Below are 18,254 nucleotides of genomic sequence, written 5' to 3'. Positions count from 1 at the left end.
TGCAACAGGTATTCCAGAGCTTTACTGAAACTATAACAAACGCCGTTTCGAAAACGAGGACACGAAACCAAGAAAGCGTCCTGACATCTTGAAGCTCATAATGGAGTATACTAACCCGTCGGCTCTTTCATTAGCAATGTGTATATCACCGGGATGCTAGTATTAGTGTGTGTACTTCAATGGAAATACCTGTTATTGTTTCATTATTTACTATTTATTTACAAATCATTCCGTCATTTAGTTGTATTATCTTATAATATATTTTGTTTTCGTCCAAAGTACTCCTCCTTGAGTTAGTTTTGAAATATTGTGTTGCTTTTGTTTTTTGTTGTCATTTCTTTCGTTTTCGTTTCTGTAAAATCCCTCATATTGGTTTGCTCTGTATCTAATATTATATTATTTTCATTTCATTTTCATCGAATTATTTTTCTTGACCACTTCTTAGTATTGTCTATGACTTTAATCTTGTACATAATTTGTTTTTTATTCTCCCTTTTTGTCACCAATGTGGAAATAAGTGTTAGTTGAGTTGAATTGAAAATTAAAACAATAATTATCACTCGGGTACTAATGCATTTTGTTTTACAATCCGACCATAATGTGCGGTCTGTTGCTCGTCTGTTTAATAATAGTCACTAAATTAATGAGGGGTGAATTATACAATACATAATAAATAATACCTCACTAAAACCTCCCCAACAAAAATAATAAGTTTTGTTTGATTAAATAAAAATACAAGCTAAATAAAATCACAATCTATGTACACCTTTACTTTACATTACCAAGTCTGTACTTATAGAGTTGTGTCTATACTTTCAAGCTTCTTAAAAGGTCTTAAAACTTCTCCCTGTTCTTTGTTTCTAGCAAAACCTTAAACTATTTCATTAGTCACTCTCTCAATGTAAAGGAGTGAACAACCATTCGTTGTGTCCGCTATACCATTCTGGCGGACAAGAGTGAAAGACTGGTACTTTCAACTCGATTTAGAGTGAAGTTCGTTTTAGTTTCCATCAAAAAGAGTGACACAGGTCGACTTTCACTCTCAAAAGAGCGTATCTGACACCACTCGGACAACAGAGTGAAATGTTCACCTTTTTACCTTCAAAGAGCAGTGTGTGTTTGCACGGTATAGTGTATAACTCCTTGGGGAAGTTTTTCCCATGGATTAACCGAGTGAAATAGTCAATCAAAACATCTAATAATTGATCACTGGAGTAACATTCACGCAATCTGCAAACTGACAAGAATGCACCTCTAACACAGACACACAATGTTTCAACAATCTATACTTCCAAATTTATGCATTCTTGATGCATGAATAACTTCTTTATGCATTTTTGATGCAACAGTCAAGGTAAATGTTCATAAATTACGTCAATCACTTCGAGGTGAGGATCTTGGCCAAAATACATAACAAAGGCCCGTGGTGCATGACCACTTAAATTAGCGATGTGGTCCACCTCACTCTTGAATGGAAAGAAGAAATACTACATCAAAATAGCCACTGATAATGTTGAAACATTTAGCACACAGAGATACAGGTAGATTGGCCAATATTCTTTTTGTTTTTATATAAACACATTCAACATTTTTCTTCCCCTTCTGACCTTCAAATTCACCAAGATAGCACACATTTTTGTAAACATTTTGGTCGAAAAACCTTTCAAAAAAAATTGGCAAAATTGACTCCCAAGTAACTGTGAAACATAGTTTTATTGTTGGGATAGTTTTTTTTTTAAATGATACTTTAATACAATGATAATAATAGTACGACTGCATCACAGATCTAACTGATACAACACGAACCTGTAAAGAGGTTTACGAGAGGGCGCTGGTCAAGAAGAAAGGAAGTCATTTACTGGTGGTCGGCAACGCAACGGTTAACATTGTTCGGCTCGGGTAGTTACGTCTAAGACAACACGTTTGTAATCAAAGAAATACACGAGACCAGCTTAGATACACTTGTTTAGGGATTGGGGAAATGCCATTAAATAAATATTAAATAATTATACTTAACATTGTTTGTAAATTTGTTTTGTTCTTTAAAATAAAAGTTTTATAAAGTGTTCCTTTAAAAATAAGATTGAAAAACCAGTGACTTAATAAAAACTTCGTTGATGATTTTATTCTATCAGCAAATCTTTCCCAGTTCCAATCGTTTGTTTTCGTTAATAATGTTTTCATGCATACCAATAGATTAACAATCAAATGAGTCTATTTATCACAAAGGCATTGGAGGGTAAAGTTTATTAGCCATTTCCCATCGAATATGCTAACTATCCCCATTGGTGTTAGGTTTGTTTATGATATAAGAGGCCTCAATTCATTTTTTTTACTATATCAAACTTACATAAACAGGCGTTTGCGCGTTTTACGTGTGATTTAACATTACCTTTTACAAACGTTAAAATGCTTCATGTATTGATTAGTCAGAAATCGATCGGTATCAGATCACTTTCCTGATAAACAATATTTCCAACCTTTGAAATATTCGAAAACATTGGTACATAGGCCTACTTCTACAATTGCTTTGTTTTGCTTTTGTTGTCGCTATTAAACAACGGTGCTCAACAACCCTGTTATAAAATTGCTCGCAAGATAATAATATAAGGCTAAGAAAGCTATAAAAATGCCCTTTGCATCGTTTCTATAAAAAGTAAGAAATTACAAAGTTCCGTCCTCACCGAATTTGGCAAATTACAATACCTCAAAAGATGAGTTAATGACAAATTTAAGTTACAATGTTATTTATAGCTCAAAACTTCATTTTGTAAAAAGTGAAAAATGTGAGAGAAATCATTCGATTGTAACAAGTGAAAAATGTCCAGGCTCGGAATTGAAGTATGGAAATTACATTTCCTTTGGTACACGACAAACCCTCGACAAACGAATGTATGACGTCATTTGTTAAAACCGAGGGCGCCCTTTGTTAAACATGGCAGGCAGAATATCGTTATTTAATACTAAATACTCCAAATGTAAAACTTCCTCCTAGACACTTGGGTAAGGCCTTCTTCAATGATAATTATTCAATTTACCGTTACCTTTTACATTATGAGAACTGAAGTCAAAATGCGACTAAATTGTGCCTGATAAAATCAAAAAAGGGCGTTCATAATTATAACAAGTTTGTATTAGAATCGCCATAATGATACGAACGTTAAAGGGGTCTCTAGGAAATTTATCTTTGTTCATCAACTTCAAATTAAAAATTGGGGTAATAATTTCTAATGTTTATGAGCATACTAGGCAAAAATGTATTTTTTTCAAAAATGAACCTCGTTTGTAGTTGTATTAAGAGCCACTTTTGACAAACAAATCTCGGATCTGTTCAGATGATATTGTTTACTTGGCCAATTGATTATGGAGAACAGACCCATCACGTTTTTCCTGTTGCTCAACACTTTCTTAAACAGGTGTAACTTTTTGCGCAAAATTCCGTAGGTTGCCCCAAAAGGCAAACTGTCTTACTGTTTTTGTACATCAGCTAAAGTATGATTCAACCCATTTTGTGATATTTAGTTTGCTCTTAAGTATTCGTGGATTCCTCGATTAGACTGTTGCTCTGTTTGGTACCGGACCCGATCAAAGTGTAAATCTTGTTAACGGTTTGGCCCACAGTTTTATAAAAATGTAAATAGTGCTCCTCTTCAAACAGTGGTCTCAACCTTCGGCCTCTTCCTCTTACAATGTCCGTCTCCGGTGAAGAGTTCCTGCTCCATAAACGTCTCATAATCGGACATTGATGACCCGGACGGACGCCGCTCTGAACGGTACAAGGAATCCAGCGAGCCGGTACTCGTCTTCAGTCTTTTAGAGGTAAGCCATCGGGCTGGCCTCCGGCGGTTGCTGGATGGGGCTGGTCGGGCGAATTGCGGGGTGAGGGCGGGCACGACGTGACGTGGCTGCTATGTTCCGTTGGGGATGAAAGTTGGACGGGAGAGTAGTGCAGATAGAGATCGAAGGGAAGAAAAGAAAGATGGGAGAAGAAAACTCAAGAGATAGAGGGAAAGACAGACAGCGAACAGGGGGTGCCACAACCAAACCAAAACAAGGGAGAACAATGGGGTTAATGAACAACGGTGCAAATATAAAATAAATCACAACATGCCAAAGAGGACTAAGTGTGTTTGACACAAAATAACAGAGGTTTTTCTGACAATGACAAAAGCGAAACAATGAATTCAAGTTTTTGGGATGATTTTTGTGCAATAATAAATTTTTGCTCTGAAACAGTCTTTTTGCAAAATAATTTTGTTGAAAATATCATGGCAACAATATGGAGAATTAATTAAAATCAAATCAAGTTAAAATGTACTTGAATAATATCTTAAAAATGACTCATACTTCGAAGAAATCTGAAAATTGATGTACATTCAAAGGGGTTAAATAATTATTATTTCGGCATCGTGGACCCCCCAAATTGTGTTCATCATCGACTGTACTTGTTTGTTCTAAATGGCTAACATTTGTATTCCTCTGAAGTTCCCAAAACATCATTTCACAAATGGAATAAATAAATACATGAAAAGGAGTTCAAACTAAACGACAACTAAGTGGTTTGTGTTAATGCAAAGGGATATGAAACTAATGGGGGTGAGAAGAGTGAATTATTGTTATTACTGTTAGACGAAAGACCAGACGATAGGGGAGTTTGACATGTATGAGTTCATAGCGACACAGAGTAAAAAAAAAGGCGAGATGCAAATCGAGTGAGAAAAGCAGAGATTATTGTGGTTTAGTGTGAGGCATGGTGGTGGGAATGAGGGAGTTATTGAGAGTGGGAAAGAGGGAGAAACAATGTTAGTAAAACTGCTACGTGATGTACTCGAACACAAATGAGTTTAACAAAAAATTGCGGGAGATTATGGTCGTGTCCGAAATGTCGGCTACAGCCAAACGGCTACGGCTTGATTTCCGGGTCACCATGCGTTGAGGTATAGGACCTCCATAGCAACACCATTAGCAACAGCCGTAGCCGTAGCTATAGCCACCAGTTCGGACACGGCATTGTGCATGGACTAGAGATGGCTCTTCTATATGGATTGCTGGAGTAAACGAGTAGTAATTTTGAACGTCAAGAAGTGCCAACTTCAGAATTCGAAAATAATGATAACTTCAAAAGTCTTGTATTTTCATAAAAGCAACGTGAAATGTACGCACGATATGAGATACGTCAATGGTATGAGATCCATTTACAATTGAAAAACGCACAATATTGCATAGGTTAAATAGACACAAGAATGCTGTAAGATATTTTCATTAACATTTTTAACTATAAGCGAATTGTTGTTTAGGATCCTGATATAAATTCACGTGCATCAGGCAGCAACGAACATTATTTGTATGTGTCGTGATTTTGTTGTATGGACCATCTTAAGATGCAAATATCTTCGCATCCTCTCCTGATGGCCAAAATGCTAGTTACAATTTTGTGCAGACCGGGTCATGCACATTAATTTAAATCTTGGAACAATGTGTTAGAAAAATCTCTCTAAACACAACTTAACATGTTTTGTCATGCAAATCAAGCACATTATGGTTTGCGTTAATGTTTAATGTCTGATGAGCCGAGCAAATCGAGAGAGTAAACGTTATGTTCCGGCTTGAGAACAGTAGTAGCTGTTTAAACTGTTACTTGAGCAGGACCAGAAGGAAGGCCACATGATATCACTTATACAATATAAAATACCATTATACAATTATTTTTGCAGTAGAATAAAACCCCTTTTTAGAAAACAGTCTCAATGTTAAGAGTCTATGTCATGAGAAATGAACCCCTTTGATGAGAAAAGCTTTGGAACTTGAAATAATGATTTAAAAATGATTCTGATTAATATTTCGTGAGACCTACCATTTCGTCAAAGGTGACTGTTGGTGCAGGCTTGAGCGGCACCTCTGATGAAGCAGTGGATCCCTTCGATTTTTCAGAATCGGACACCCCTTTCTCAGAAGAGGAAGAGTTCAATACACGGCACGTCTCCACAGTATTCACAGTCTTCTTGGACGATACCACTGTAACACGGGTAGTGTTTGGTTTCAAGGGGATCAGTGGTCCGGAGGGGCTTGTCGGAGAAGCAAAGGTCACACATCGCGGGGTAGCAGTCTGTGCTCTATCACTTGATTTTGCACGTTTTTTGTGGTGTTTAGGCGCCTTGGATTTGCTGAGCTTCGGGGAACCAGACTGGGTAGGGACTCTACGAGTTGGAGAGACGGCAGCCGAAGGGCGTTTTGAGCTCAGGACTTGGGTTTCAATTTTGGTGCTACTGTGTTCTTCAGTTTTGATCTTTGAGTGGTGCTGTTGGTGAGACACTGTCGGGGCTGCAGTCCAAATGGAGCTCCTTCCAGATGGTGAATGGTCCCTGGGACTGGACTGACTCGTTGAAGCGCCACCAAGCGTCTCATTCTTGTTAGTCTCTGACGTCACGTTGAGTTGCGACGGGCGGTGTGGATTATTATTGTTGTTGTTTGGTTCGCGGCTTCTTTCTGTACTACTCGGTTTGTTCATCTGCTGCTGCTGCAAAAGCATTAGACTTGGAGGAAGGTCTGCAAAGAAGTTGGCACGGGCAGACCGGGGAGAGATGCGCTTGCGTCGTGACCCCGGAGACTCTACGTCACCGGTTGAGGCGATATAGTGCAGTGGAACCTCGGAGGAGGTTCTGGATTTCGCCTGCATTTGGCTTTTAGTCCGTGGTAATTGACCAGGGATAACGGACATGGGTTCACCTTTTTGTGAAGTGGTTGTCTGATAAGGTGGCAGGGGGATGTTGAAGTTCTTCGATGGTGCCGAGGAGTGCCTCCAAGTGGGCGGGGGAGAAGGAGTTTCACCCACTAGGGGGGTGCCCTCGGTCCGCTTCGATGATTGGACTTCGTTAATTTTCTTTGGCAAAAGGAAGCCAGGAGGAGCACATGGATAGTTGGAGCGGTGAAGCTTTGGCGATCCACGGGGACTTGAAGCTTGTACGGCCGGGGAAGAAACGGCCGATTTCACGGTCGGATGTGACCTTGAATTGCCATTGGAATTGGAAGCACTTTGGGTTAGCTGCTGGGTGCTATGTGCATGCCCACTTGGTTTAGAGGTAGAAGTGTTTTTAGCACTTTGTGAGTCAAGGCCACAAGGAGCGCTGGCTCCAACGCCTTTTAAAACTACAACAGTAGAGGGCGCACTGTCTTTTTCACGGGAGGATAGAATAGAAATGTCTTTCTCAGAAGTTGGTGATTTAACACGTGTGTACAATTCACTGTCGGTGTGCCGTTGTTCGACGTCGCATTCATGATCAGAAGTATCATCATGTTCGCGTCTTGGAGACAAGGATCGGCTGGGTAGAGTTCCAGCTCCACGAGCCAAATTCTGCTCGAACATTTTCTTTGTAGATCTTACTCTGCTCCTCTCCATCTCGGCCATTCTCTTCTCAATATCTGTCTCGATCTTCAGCTCCGAGTCCGAAGACTGGGGTGAGGACTTCCGATCCGTTTCACGGAGCATCCCCTGTGCGTCGAACCGACCGAATCTCGTCAGAACGGGCTTGGTTGTGACTTTCCCCGGCCCTGTGTTTTTCTCTGTGAGCGAGGGGGAGGAGGAGGCCGAGTTGGTGTTACTATTGCAACTGCTTCCGTATTCACTATCTGAGTCTTTGACTGAGGAGGACACTGTACGCGAGGTTGTCTCGGATGGTGTTGGAGTGGAGCACATTCTAGGTAATACCTGCACACGTGTTGAGGAGGTCGGTTCTGGGGTCTGGGCCCTGACCTGTTTCTCCGGGGATCGCTTCCTGCGTGGTTTTGGGGACGAGGAGGTTAGTATCTCCGCACTGCGTGTGTACGAACGTCCTTCCCTCAATGGTTTGCCGTTGCCGTCCAGGGGTTGGCGCTCTGTTGTAATCACCTGGATAGAGGTTGTTTCCGTCGATGAGGGCGTGCTGCTCTCGTACTGCATTGCTCTCTGGCACACGGGTTTAGACTGACGGACAACGGAGACTGCTCGAGCAACGTCAGAGTGAGACTTGGATCTGTGGAGATTGTCAACATTAAATGAATAAGGCATACGGGAGTGGTGTCAAGTAGGTGAAGATTAAATGAACTAAAATTGAGTTGAATTGGTAGCAGATTTGCGTAAATGCTTAAAGGGGAGGTACACGTTTGGTTATTGTCAAAGACCAGTCTTCTCACTTGGTGTATCCCATCATGTGCATAAAAAAACAAGCCGGTGAAAATTTGAGCATCGGTCATCGAAGTTGCGAGAAAAAAATGAAAGAAACACACTATTGTTGGATGAATTTGTGTGCCTTCAAATAGGCATAAAATACTTCTAGCTAGAAGTCTTTTATTATTTTAGTGAGAAATTACCTCTTTTTCAAAAACTACATTACTTCAGAGGTAGTCGTTTCCCACAATGTTTTATACTATCAACAGCTCTCCAATGCTCGTTACAACGTCAGTTTTTAAGTTAATATTTGTTTTGAGTAATTACCAAACGTGTACCTTCCCTTTAAAGTTCTTTTCTAAGAGCCTCCTATTTTAGAGCCTCGACTGATTGTGCAGTTCTTGTCATTTTACTGTACAGTATTCATAATTAGAGACACCGTTTTAACACTAAACACTGAATAAAATGTGATTTTTGTATTGTTAAATATGCATGACAATTATTACTAAACCTGTTACAAATTGATTTTGTGTTTTGTACAAAAATAACAGCATAACGAATCTTCTACATCAAAAAGGCTGCTAAAGTCACTAACACACCAAAATAAACTGCACTTCATGAAACAAACAGCTCTCTCTGCGATTCTCTGTTATTTCGCTAAATCAAGTGATCGTTAATACGTCTCACTCGGTTACTACGACAAATCAAGGTATCGCTTTGTACGTTGATTCTCGGTTACTACGGTACATCTAGAGATCGCTTAGTACGTCGATTCTCGGTTACTACGATGTTTACCTCTTGGGTCGCGTCGCCTCCATCTCAAGTCGAACCTGAAAGCATGCCAGGTCGTCCTGTACGAGGGCAATCCGTCTCAGTGCCTACAAATTCAAAACCACATCCCCACAAGAAAATACATCAAATGCAAAGATTTGCAACAAGTTATCCTACCTGTAATCTTTTTCCGATGTGGCCACCTTTAGTGCGCGTGCGCAGATGAGAGAGCGAAGGCGGGAAGGAAGATGGAAGAAAAAACATGGATGAGTTAGTACATGCGCAGTTAGGATCTACGCCATCTGCCCACTAATGCACTTTATCACCGAACACATAACAAACAATTTAGTATTATGGGAGCTTTTAAAACCAAGGGGTTTATAAATCATGTTTACGTCACCACAATCTTTTGAAAGTTTTTAGTTTTGCTAGGTTTTTCTTTGGGGGAGGGTGTCAAATACCATGCGGTTACCGGTAAAATTATAAATAGCGAACACGCACATCGCAAAATTACTTTTAGTCTAAACGTAAAGCCCTGTTCATACTTTGTGCGAATGCGATTGTGATACGAATTTGAATACCACAATTCCGTAACTAATAATTGTCGACAGTTGACTTGTGATCAACCGCTGCGAAACTTTCGCTGCGAAAACACCAAACACCCATGTGACGTCAAAGTTCATATCTCATTCGCATGAAGATGAACCGGGCTCCACGAAGGACAAGACATGCGAACACAAAGGGGGAAATTTCATCCATATCTTTCAAACGATGTTATATTCTCAAAAAAAAAATCATTCAACGTGCAATAAAACAAAGCAAGATTCAAGCAACCCAGCAAGCAGATTTAGTGCATCTAGAAAAAATCATTTGGCATTTCATTTTCGTGACTTCATTCTGGGAATTATAGATGTTTCGTTTGTGAATTTCGTTATTGTTTTACCCTAAATCTATAGGCTAAACTGAGATTACCAAAATAATGTGGTATTTTGAGAAACTATATGTATTCATTCATAAATGCGAAACTAGATCGAGTAAACAGCTTTTTCGTGTGGCAGCCAAACATACAAAGCCGATACTTTCGCTGTTTGTTAAAATCATGATTGAGGAAGATGTACACAAATGATGTATCTGATCGCTCACAGTTCCGTTTGTTTTAGCGGCAATCAAGATGCATATCTGCCATTACAACCATGCCCCAAAACCCTTCAAACCGTTAGCAATTTCATAAAGCCACTGACAATTTGTTAAGTATCCCTTCACCAACCACCAACACAAATCACCTTCAGAGATATTCAAACAAAGCAAAATCACCACAACACTTATCGCAAGGTAAGCAATGATCTAACATGAATGTCTTGGCTCTAGACTACAACAGCAAGGTATACACGAGAGCAACGATAGTTGTTATGTTCGGTACTGACTACCACTAATGAATCTATAAGCTCTATCAGACTAGTCTGGGCTCAGACCTAATAGAATGAGCCTGTGGAGTGAGATGGCAAGACTGGAGAGGGTTTGGACTGGATAGGACGTATTGAAGCGGCCACTGGAAGACATTGGAACGCTGCTAGGTGGTAGCAGACTTATCAGGTTACTTTTCATTGTTTAAAAGTTCCTCGCATGTAAACAATTCCAAGAACAATGGATAAAGACCTCTTATGGTGTCATCGCCGAGGTCAACCAATGGAAACATGCCGCGCACAACTCTCAGCCAATGATAAGTCTTCATTGACCTCAGTGAAAGCCATGTTTGAGCTTGTGACGTAATACGCAAGTTTCTTACAGCTGCTTAAACACAAAAAAAGTGTTAACCTGCTAAGCAAAAATAAGCAGGATATCACTTACAAATGCTATACATGTCACATGGAATTTTTGGCTGGTCATCCCATTCTGGTAAGCATACATTCTGGTAAGCATAAATTGCTCTGTGCTGAAGCACCTCTATGAAATTATGACCAGGGCCCAATTACATAGAACTGCTAAAGCACAACAGTTAAGCACAACAAAATAATGCTTACCAGCTAAAATACCATTTCACAGGTACAACTTATGACTGGTATCCTGCTCATTTCAGCTAAGCAGAATGGTTAAGTACTATTTTCTGCTTAAGCGCCTCAATGAAATTGGGTTCTGGTAAGTCTGCCGCAACCTGGCGTCCCAAAGGTTTCGAATTCATGATGTACACATAAATGGTAGAGCGAAACAAAGGTGGCCGCTGGATTCATTTTAACCCAAACATCATCAATATTCGGAACTCAATTGGGATGAAGATGGATTAATCTTGTGTATTGAGAATAAGCAAAGAGGACAATGATAGCATTTATACTGTCATGTGTTGCTTTTAACTTGACTTAATCTTAAATGAATTGGGTTTCTTTACATTGCGGAGGGGGTGGGGCTCTGAAAAAGCCCAAATAGTTTTAGCAAACACACGATCAATCAATCAATTATTTCAGAGAAAACAACAGCAAAGTATAAGGAAGGAAATGTGGATAGAATCGAATAATAGTAAAATGTGTCAAAGCAATAAATATCAAACCATAAAATAAACTTAATGAACACCACAGTTAAATATGCTTCTGAAGAAGGAATGCCAAGATTGACAAAAACTAAGTAAAAGTTTTGCAAGATTTGTTGAAGTAACCAGGTACGTATGTTGTTGCATGAAAAGTAGCAACGGTCTCAATTCATTTTGTTCTAGTTTGTGTAGCCAAGGACTCTCAGACAAGTGAACTTAATCACTGTATTAGCCAAGAACCCAATGGAGAGAAGACAGAGAATGAATTTTCAGTTCTAGATGGAGGGGGGAAAATCCCAGAGAATTATTCCTGGGAAGATTCCACTTGTAAGTAAGGGGCTGAAAGCCCTATCCACACGGTGCAACAGTGTTGAAGGCAAACAAAAATACATCGCCACCCAATTGAAAGTTGAAACCAAAATGTTTAGAAGTTGTAAGCACAAAATAATCCGTTTTCCAAGATATCGTTTTTTATACAAATGAAAACTTTGTGTACTTTCTCTAAAATAAGCCATAGGATTATTTTTTTGCTACCTTACTGACGAATTTTCAGTAAATGTCTGAGAGCATATTTTAGTTCATTAAGTCTCGGAAGAAAGAACAGTATCTTCATTAAAGGCACAGGACACCATTGGTAGTTATTCAAAATAACTGTTAGCATAAAACCTTACTTGGTATGACAAATAGAGAGCTGTTGATAGTATTACACATTTTGAGAAACTGCTGCCTCTGAAGTAACGCAGTTTTGAGAAAGAGGTAATTTCTCACTCAAATATTAAAAGCCTTCAGGCCTAAAGCCTTTTTAGACATCTTAAAGCACACAAATTTGTGCAACAAGGGTGGGTTTTTTCTCCATTCTCCTGCAACTTCGATGATCAATTGAGTCCAAATTTCCAAAATTTGTTTTTTTATGCATATGTTGGGATACACCAAGTAAGACGACTGGTCTTTGACAATTACCAAAAGTCTCAAGTGCCTTTAAATTTTAGAAAGAAAATCAAAATGCAAGAACCTCCTCAAATGCGTTCTTAACCGTCATGCTATCTGATGCTTTGATGACGTCAGGCACTTCTTGCTCATGGGCAATGCCATCGTTCCCATCATGCTCCGGCACCTTTTCCTGCATCCGCCGCACGAGGTCACCCTTCTCTTTTCTTGGTGGCGCTGATTTCTCGCTGGTCTGTTTGGTTTCGATTATCTGTAAAGCATGAATTAAATTATGGACTATGCACTAAAATGTACTTAAATTTGCTTAGAGCTATGTTCCCCCATTTTTGTTTTTGTTTGTTTGTTTGTTTGTTTGGTTGTTTGTTTGTTTGTTTGTTTGTTTGTTTGTTTGTTTGTTTGTTTGTTTGTTTGTTTGTTTGTTTGTTTGTTTGTTTGTTTGTTTGTTTGTTTGTTTGTTTGTTTGTTTGTTTGTTTGTTTGTTTGTTTGTTTGTTGTTTGTTTGTTTGTTTGTTTGTTTGTTTGTTTGTTTGTTTGTTTGTTTGTTTGTTTGTTTGTTTGTTTGTTTGTTTGTTTGTTTGTTTGTTTGTTTGTTTGTTTGTTTGTTTGTTTGTTTGTTTGTTTGTTTGTTTGTTTGTTTGTTTGTTTGTTTGTTTGTTTGTTTGTTTGTTTGTTTGTTTGTTTGTTTGTTTGTTTGTTTGTTTGTTTGTTATTTGAGTTGCGGTAACACCATGTGTGTATCTACTTGCCAGTACAGGTAGAGATTGTTCTAAGAGAACTGTTTTAGTTTTTTTGTTTTTTCAGCCTTCGAGAAAGACTCTGCTAGGGTCGAAACGTCAGGCCATTAACTATTTTTTGCATTAATTCAACTACCGCGGAGTGGATTTTTCGGGTGTTCGGGAGACTTCTCAGTTCCGAAAAGAACTGTCCTGCTTATTAACTATTACCTGAGAGGATGATAAAGAAATAGGCTGGGACTACTACTTTAACTTATAGGATCGTAATTAACTGCACTACCGCGGAGTCAGTTCTTATTGTTTGTTGTTGATCGGTTTTATTGGTTTTTTTTCCCTCAAACGCAAAGTGAACCATATTATGGCCAATGTTAGCACTTGCTGACACAACATATGACTTGATATCCTTTACTGGACCATTCCATACGCCTTGAGGGGGTGCCAATCACAGAGCCAGTGATTTGGTTTGGAGGGGGCCAGATTCATTCGTGTTCAACATCGGTATGTCATTGTCAAGTGAAGATGACACCAAATTATAAAACTAAGTTTATGTAATAAGCAAATTAATCAGCTTCAATTAACTCGGGCAATACCTGGACTTGTCACCAATACTTTAAATAATCAAAATATCAAACATGCAAAACAAATCATCTTTATATACAAGAAAAAGCTTAGAAGCTTGTGCTGACAACGTATCACAGCGGTGTTGCAACCAAAATAGGTTCCTCGCTTGAGGGTTTGAAATCAAATAAAAAAAAAACAATCGGTAACTTCTGATGACACTTTTAACATCTTTCCACTCATGAATTATTAAACATGAATTAAGAGGGTCGTGTTCCAAATCCAAAAATAATGCTTGTTTCGTTTCAAGGCAATAAAAGCTCGTAGCACAGTAACCCGTAACCAACTAAAACTATATGTAAATAAACATCTACATTATTTTTGGATTTTCAAAAAGAACCTCTTGGTTCACCTTTCCAACTATATTTATTTCAATTAATTTCGTCACAAACGTTTGGAAACAAACTCAATCAAAGGCAATGAGTGCTTAAAAGCACTTGTTGCAACTGAAACTTACACCTACCGTTAGTTCTTGAAACCCCTTGGTAGGTGCCTCAAATGATGAAGAATGACTTTTACTCGTCACCGGTTTGTTATTTTCGGAATTCTGCAATCAAACCAATTACAAATAATAGTTATCAGTTAAAAAGTCAGTGGACACTATTGGTAATTACTCAAAATGATTGTTAGCATAAAACCTTACTTGGTAACGAGTAATGGGGAGCTGTTGATAGTATAAAATGTTGTGAGAAACAGCCCCCTCTGAAGTGATGTAGTTTTCGAGAAGGAAGTAATTTTCTGCGAATTCCATTTCGAGACCTCAGATTTAGAATTTGAGGTCTCAAAATCAAACATCTGAAAGCACACAACTTTGTGTGACAAGGTGTTTTTTCTTTCATTATTATCTCGCAACTTCGACGACTAATTAAGCTCAAGTTTTCACAGGTTTGTTATTTTATGCACATGTGGAGATACACCAAGTGAGAAGAGTAGTCGTTGACAATTACCAATAGTGTCCAGAGCCTTTTAAATAAATTACATTAAAAGCTGTATTTTTCTTATACCAGTGTCATGTGAAAATTCAAAAACATTGTGTTTACATTAAATACCTCAAACATACTTACCTGGTGTGGAGTAGTGTCCATCATTTTCAACTTTTGCAGCTAAAACAAAAATAAACACAATGAAAATCAGTGCATTATAGATTTTTTTATCAAAGCGAAAGAGTGTACGTAAATAAATTTAAAAACAAAAATTGAGTTTTAAAAAGTATCTCCGTTTTTTTCAAAATCCAATCAATGATGTAAATCTCACAGAAAGAACATGTATCGGTGTTTTCATTGCGTTATAACAAAAAAAACAAAATGCCTGAGTTTTTTTTTCACAGGACTCGGGAAAGTACTGAGTATACAGTGCTAACACACATCGGTTTATGGGTAAAAAAAAAACAAATTTAATATTCTTTATCCCCGATGCAAATTTAACATCTCTTATAAAACAAAAACCATTGTTAACAAAACCAAAATGCTTGAAAACTTTAAAGAACTGCAAGGACAGTGTATACGATCGGTCTAATAATAAAGCTTTGTTTGTTTGTGTTTAAAACAGAAGAGAAGCTTAATATAATACACATCTGAACAGTAACAACTTATCCTAAAGACAATCAGAGCATATACTGAGTGAAAGTTGAGTTGTTAACCACCGGTTGTTTTCAGAACCAACACAGCTAAGCAGAGATTTGCACATGGTGCTACCGGAAACCTAACCTTTACCCACCACGAAAAGTGTCCATTTCTGCTTTAGACCTTTCCATTTAATTGTCGGTAAACAAACCGAGCTTGTTGGCATTGATGCCGAACGTTAGTAAACCCCTCAACCGTTTAACACATGTTTTAACCAAATTCAACATTTTCTGCAAACATTCAAATGAATAAAATACCTCAAATGGTTGGTTGTTTAGTTTCCAATAATCTCAACACTGCTTGATTATTTTGTGTGACATCGTTACAGACAAGAGCTATCTGTTTTGGCTTTGTATTTGGCACTCCATAAACCCTTTTGAGACATGATGGGCATAATAATTGCACTGCAGTTTAGGTTAATCTGTCTGTACACCAAAACCAAACGGTGTACTCCTATAGAGTTCGCCATAATTCTCCCAAAAAGGCTAATAGTTTTCCATTCTCTGTTGGTAAAAACTCGGGATATGGCATGTCAAAAGAAGAGACAAATATAAAGCATTAAATTTTTCAAAAACAATCTCATCTCATTTATTTATTTATTTTAAATCTTTAGACATACACAATAGTTACAAGTTGTACAGGGGCTGTCAATGTTAAAACAAAAGTATAAAAACTGCAACAGTTAGAGGTCAAAGGTTACATTACCTCTTGAATCATGGTCTCAATCCTATTATGTTCCAATCTACGGGAAGTTAGACTCCCTTGCAGCCGTTTCTGCAAGTCTGTCCTCTCACTCCTCCACAGTTCTTTATCTCGTTGATAATGGCACTCCACCTGGCTGCTACGTTTCTGCATGTCCTTCATGCTCTGCATTTGATCTTCCAGCTAGATTCAGAAAAGCCAAATGAAATTAAAAGCATGCAAATTACTCTCTTTGAATAGCTGTGAGGGCAGAGATGGTTTTTGTGATTGATTTAATTTGCAAAAAATAGCAAGACCCTAGCAGAGTCTTTCTCGAAGGCTAAAATGATTTAGCTTAGTAGCGCATTTGTTGCACAGGCTGTATACTCCCCAGGGAGCTGAGATGGTTTAAGGAATGAATTAAGGCCCAGTGACCAGGGGTAATGATGTTGGAAGAGCTTTGAGATCAAGTTTTGGGTCATGACATGAGTCCCTACTAACTGTGAATGCAGATGTTTGCAATATAAATTACTTTTCATTTGTAGAAGTATCAGCTTCATTGTAGTCGTCAAGTTTTTGAGGAAAAAAAAGTAAAAATAATTAATAACAGAGCAATTTTTTCTTTTTTCAAAACTTGATCACCAATGAAGCTGAAACTTCTAAAAAAAAGTTATATTAAACATATCTTTATTCACAGTGAGTAGGGACAATTGATCTAAAAAGGTACCAAACCCTTTAATGTCCCATCCAAAGAACAAACCAATAAACTTGCTCAAATTGAACTTATCTACAAACCTCTTTGATTGCATCTGAAAGTTTCCTCTTATCTTCCTCCCAATCTTTCCTCTCCTTGGTGAATTTCTCCTGAGTAGCACTAAACTCCCTCTGCCATTTACTCTCGCGTGAATCCATCTGCCTACGAGTCTCTAACGAGTTTTGGTTAGCCTCCGCTACAAGTCGTCGGTTATCGGCTCGCTCGATGTCCCACGCTGCTTGAAGTCTAACCTGGAGATCTTCTAGTTTGACTTTCTTGAGTTTAGTCTGCTGCTCGAGCTGTTGAAACAATCGATTATCATGAAATAAAGGCTTTAAAATAACAACTTAAAGGCACTGGACACTATTGGTAATTAATTACAATATTTTTTAGCATAAAAACTCACGTTTGGTAACTAGCAATGGAGAGCTGTTGATAGTATAAAACATTGCGAGAAACGGCTCCCTCTGAAGTAACGTAATTTTTGAGAAAGAGGCAATTTCTCACACACAAAAACAAACAAACTGAGGTCTGAAGCTTTTTTTCGGTCACATGAAAGCACACAAATCTGTGCAACAAGGGTGTTTTTCTTTCATTATCCTCTTGGAGTGCGCATATATCCGCCTTTTCAGGCGCAGAAAAACCAAAATCAGACGAATGAAAGCAGACACAACTTATTTGGTCCTTGAAAATCTGTGAAATAAGATAAGTTTTGAAAAGAGGTACAAAGACAATATCTAAGGTTAAGTGGTAGAGAGTTCAAGATGAGTGGGGCAGCTGAAGAAAAAGACATGTCACCCCGGGAGTTGATTTCACATATAGGGCTAGTCCTAACAATAGGACTTGTCCTACAGGAAACATTAAAAACTCCAGGCTTGACGAGTTACTCGTCCTAACTCGAGATATGACTAGTCTTAACTCTTTGTGTAATCCATCTTAGGAGTGACGAAACTTGGGTTCATGCTGTCTTACCCTGCCAACTTTGGTCATCAATTCGTTTCTTTTGACGTCCCAAGATGCCTTCTCGTTACCGTAACTCCTCTGGAGTGCCTCACATCGCTCCTTCTCGGCCGTGAGCTGGCCGCTAAGAGTCCGCCTGTCTCGTTGAAGCTCCTCCATCAACTGCTTTGATCTCTTGGCCTGTGGAAAACATGAAGATTAGGAACTTACATACGGACGTTTTCATTTAAATTATTTTCACTTTCTTTAAAGGCACTGGACACTATTGGTCTTGAAGGGATGAAATAAATACCTATGTATTTCAACTTCACTGCTTTTGTTACACTTATTTACCTGGTCATGTTTGTTGTGTTGTCACATGAAAAATACTCTGATGTTTTACTGTACTTTGTTTTGCAACATTGTTTTGCAACGTTTACTTCTTCAGCGAGTAAAGTTTTATTGGATGCATTGAGCATTTTTAACTTCTTACCAATTTTAATGTTTGTGTAAAGCGCCTTTG

At 38.4% G+C, this 18,254-nt stretch overlaps 1 protein-coding gene across 1 annotated transcript in view; it reads right to left on the bottom strand.

Annotated features, from left to right (window-relative positions):
- Window positions 1-506: 506 nt before the first annotated feature.
- LOC117301090 (rootletin-like) overlaps window positions 507-18,254 on the bottom strand; it is a 48,894-nt gene continuing 31,146 nt past the window's right edge. Inside the window, exons 14-22 of the mRNA XM_033784973.1 lie at window positions 17,765-17,932; window positions 16,834-17,091; window positions 16,063-16,242; window positions 14,800-14,838; window positions 14,199-14,282; window positions 12,448-12,633; window positions 8,939-9,021; window positions 5,855-8,009; window positions 507-3,908 (exon numbers count right to left, since the gene is read on the bottom strand). Of these exons, the coding sequence (XP_033640864.1) occupies window positions 3,651-3,908; window positions 5,855-8,009; window positions 8,939-9,021; window positions 12,448-12,633; window positions 14,199-14,282; window positions 14,800-14,838; window positions 16,063-16,242; window positions 16,834-17,091; window positions 17,765-17,932 (3,411 nt within the window). The 3' untranslated portion in view covers window positions 507-3,650. The remainder of the gene's footprint in view (window positions 3,909-5,854; window positions 8,010-8,938; window positions 9,022-12,447; window positions 12,634-14,198; window positions 14,283-14,799; window positions 14,839-16,062; window positions 16,243-16,833; window positions 17,092-17,764; window positions 17,933-18,254) is intronic.

Source organism: Asterias rubens, chromosome 16 (genome assembly GCF_902459465.1).
Source record: "Asterias rubens chromosome 16, eAstRub1.3, whole genome shotgun sequence".
Classification (NCBI taxonomy): domain Eukaryota; kingdom Metazoa; phylum Echinodermata; class Asteroidea; order Forcipulatida; family Asteriidae; genus Asterias; species Asterias rubens.
Note: the sequence above shows the minus strand (reverse complement) of the source record. Positions and strands in the feature narration are given on the sequence as shown.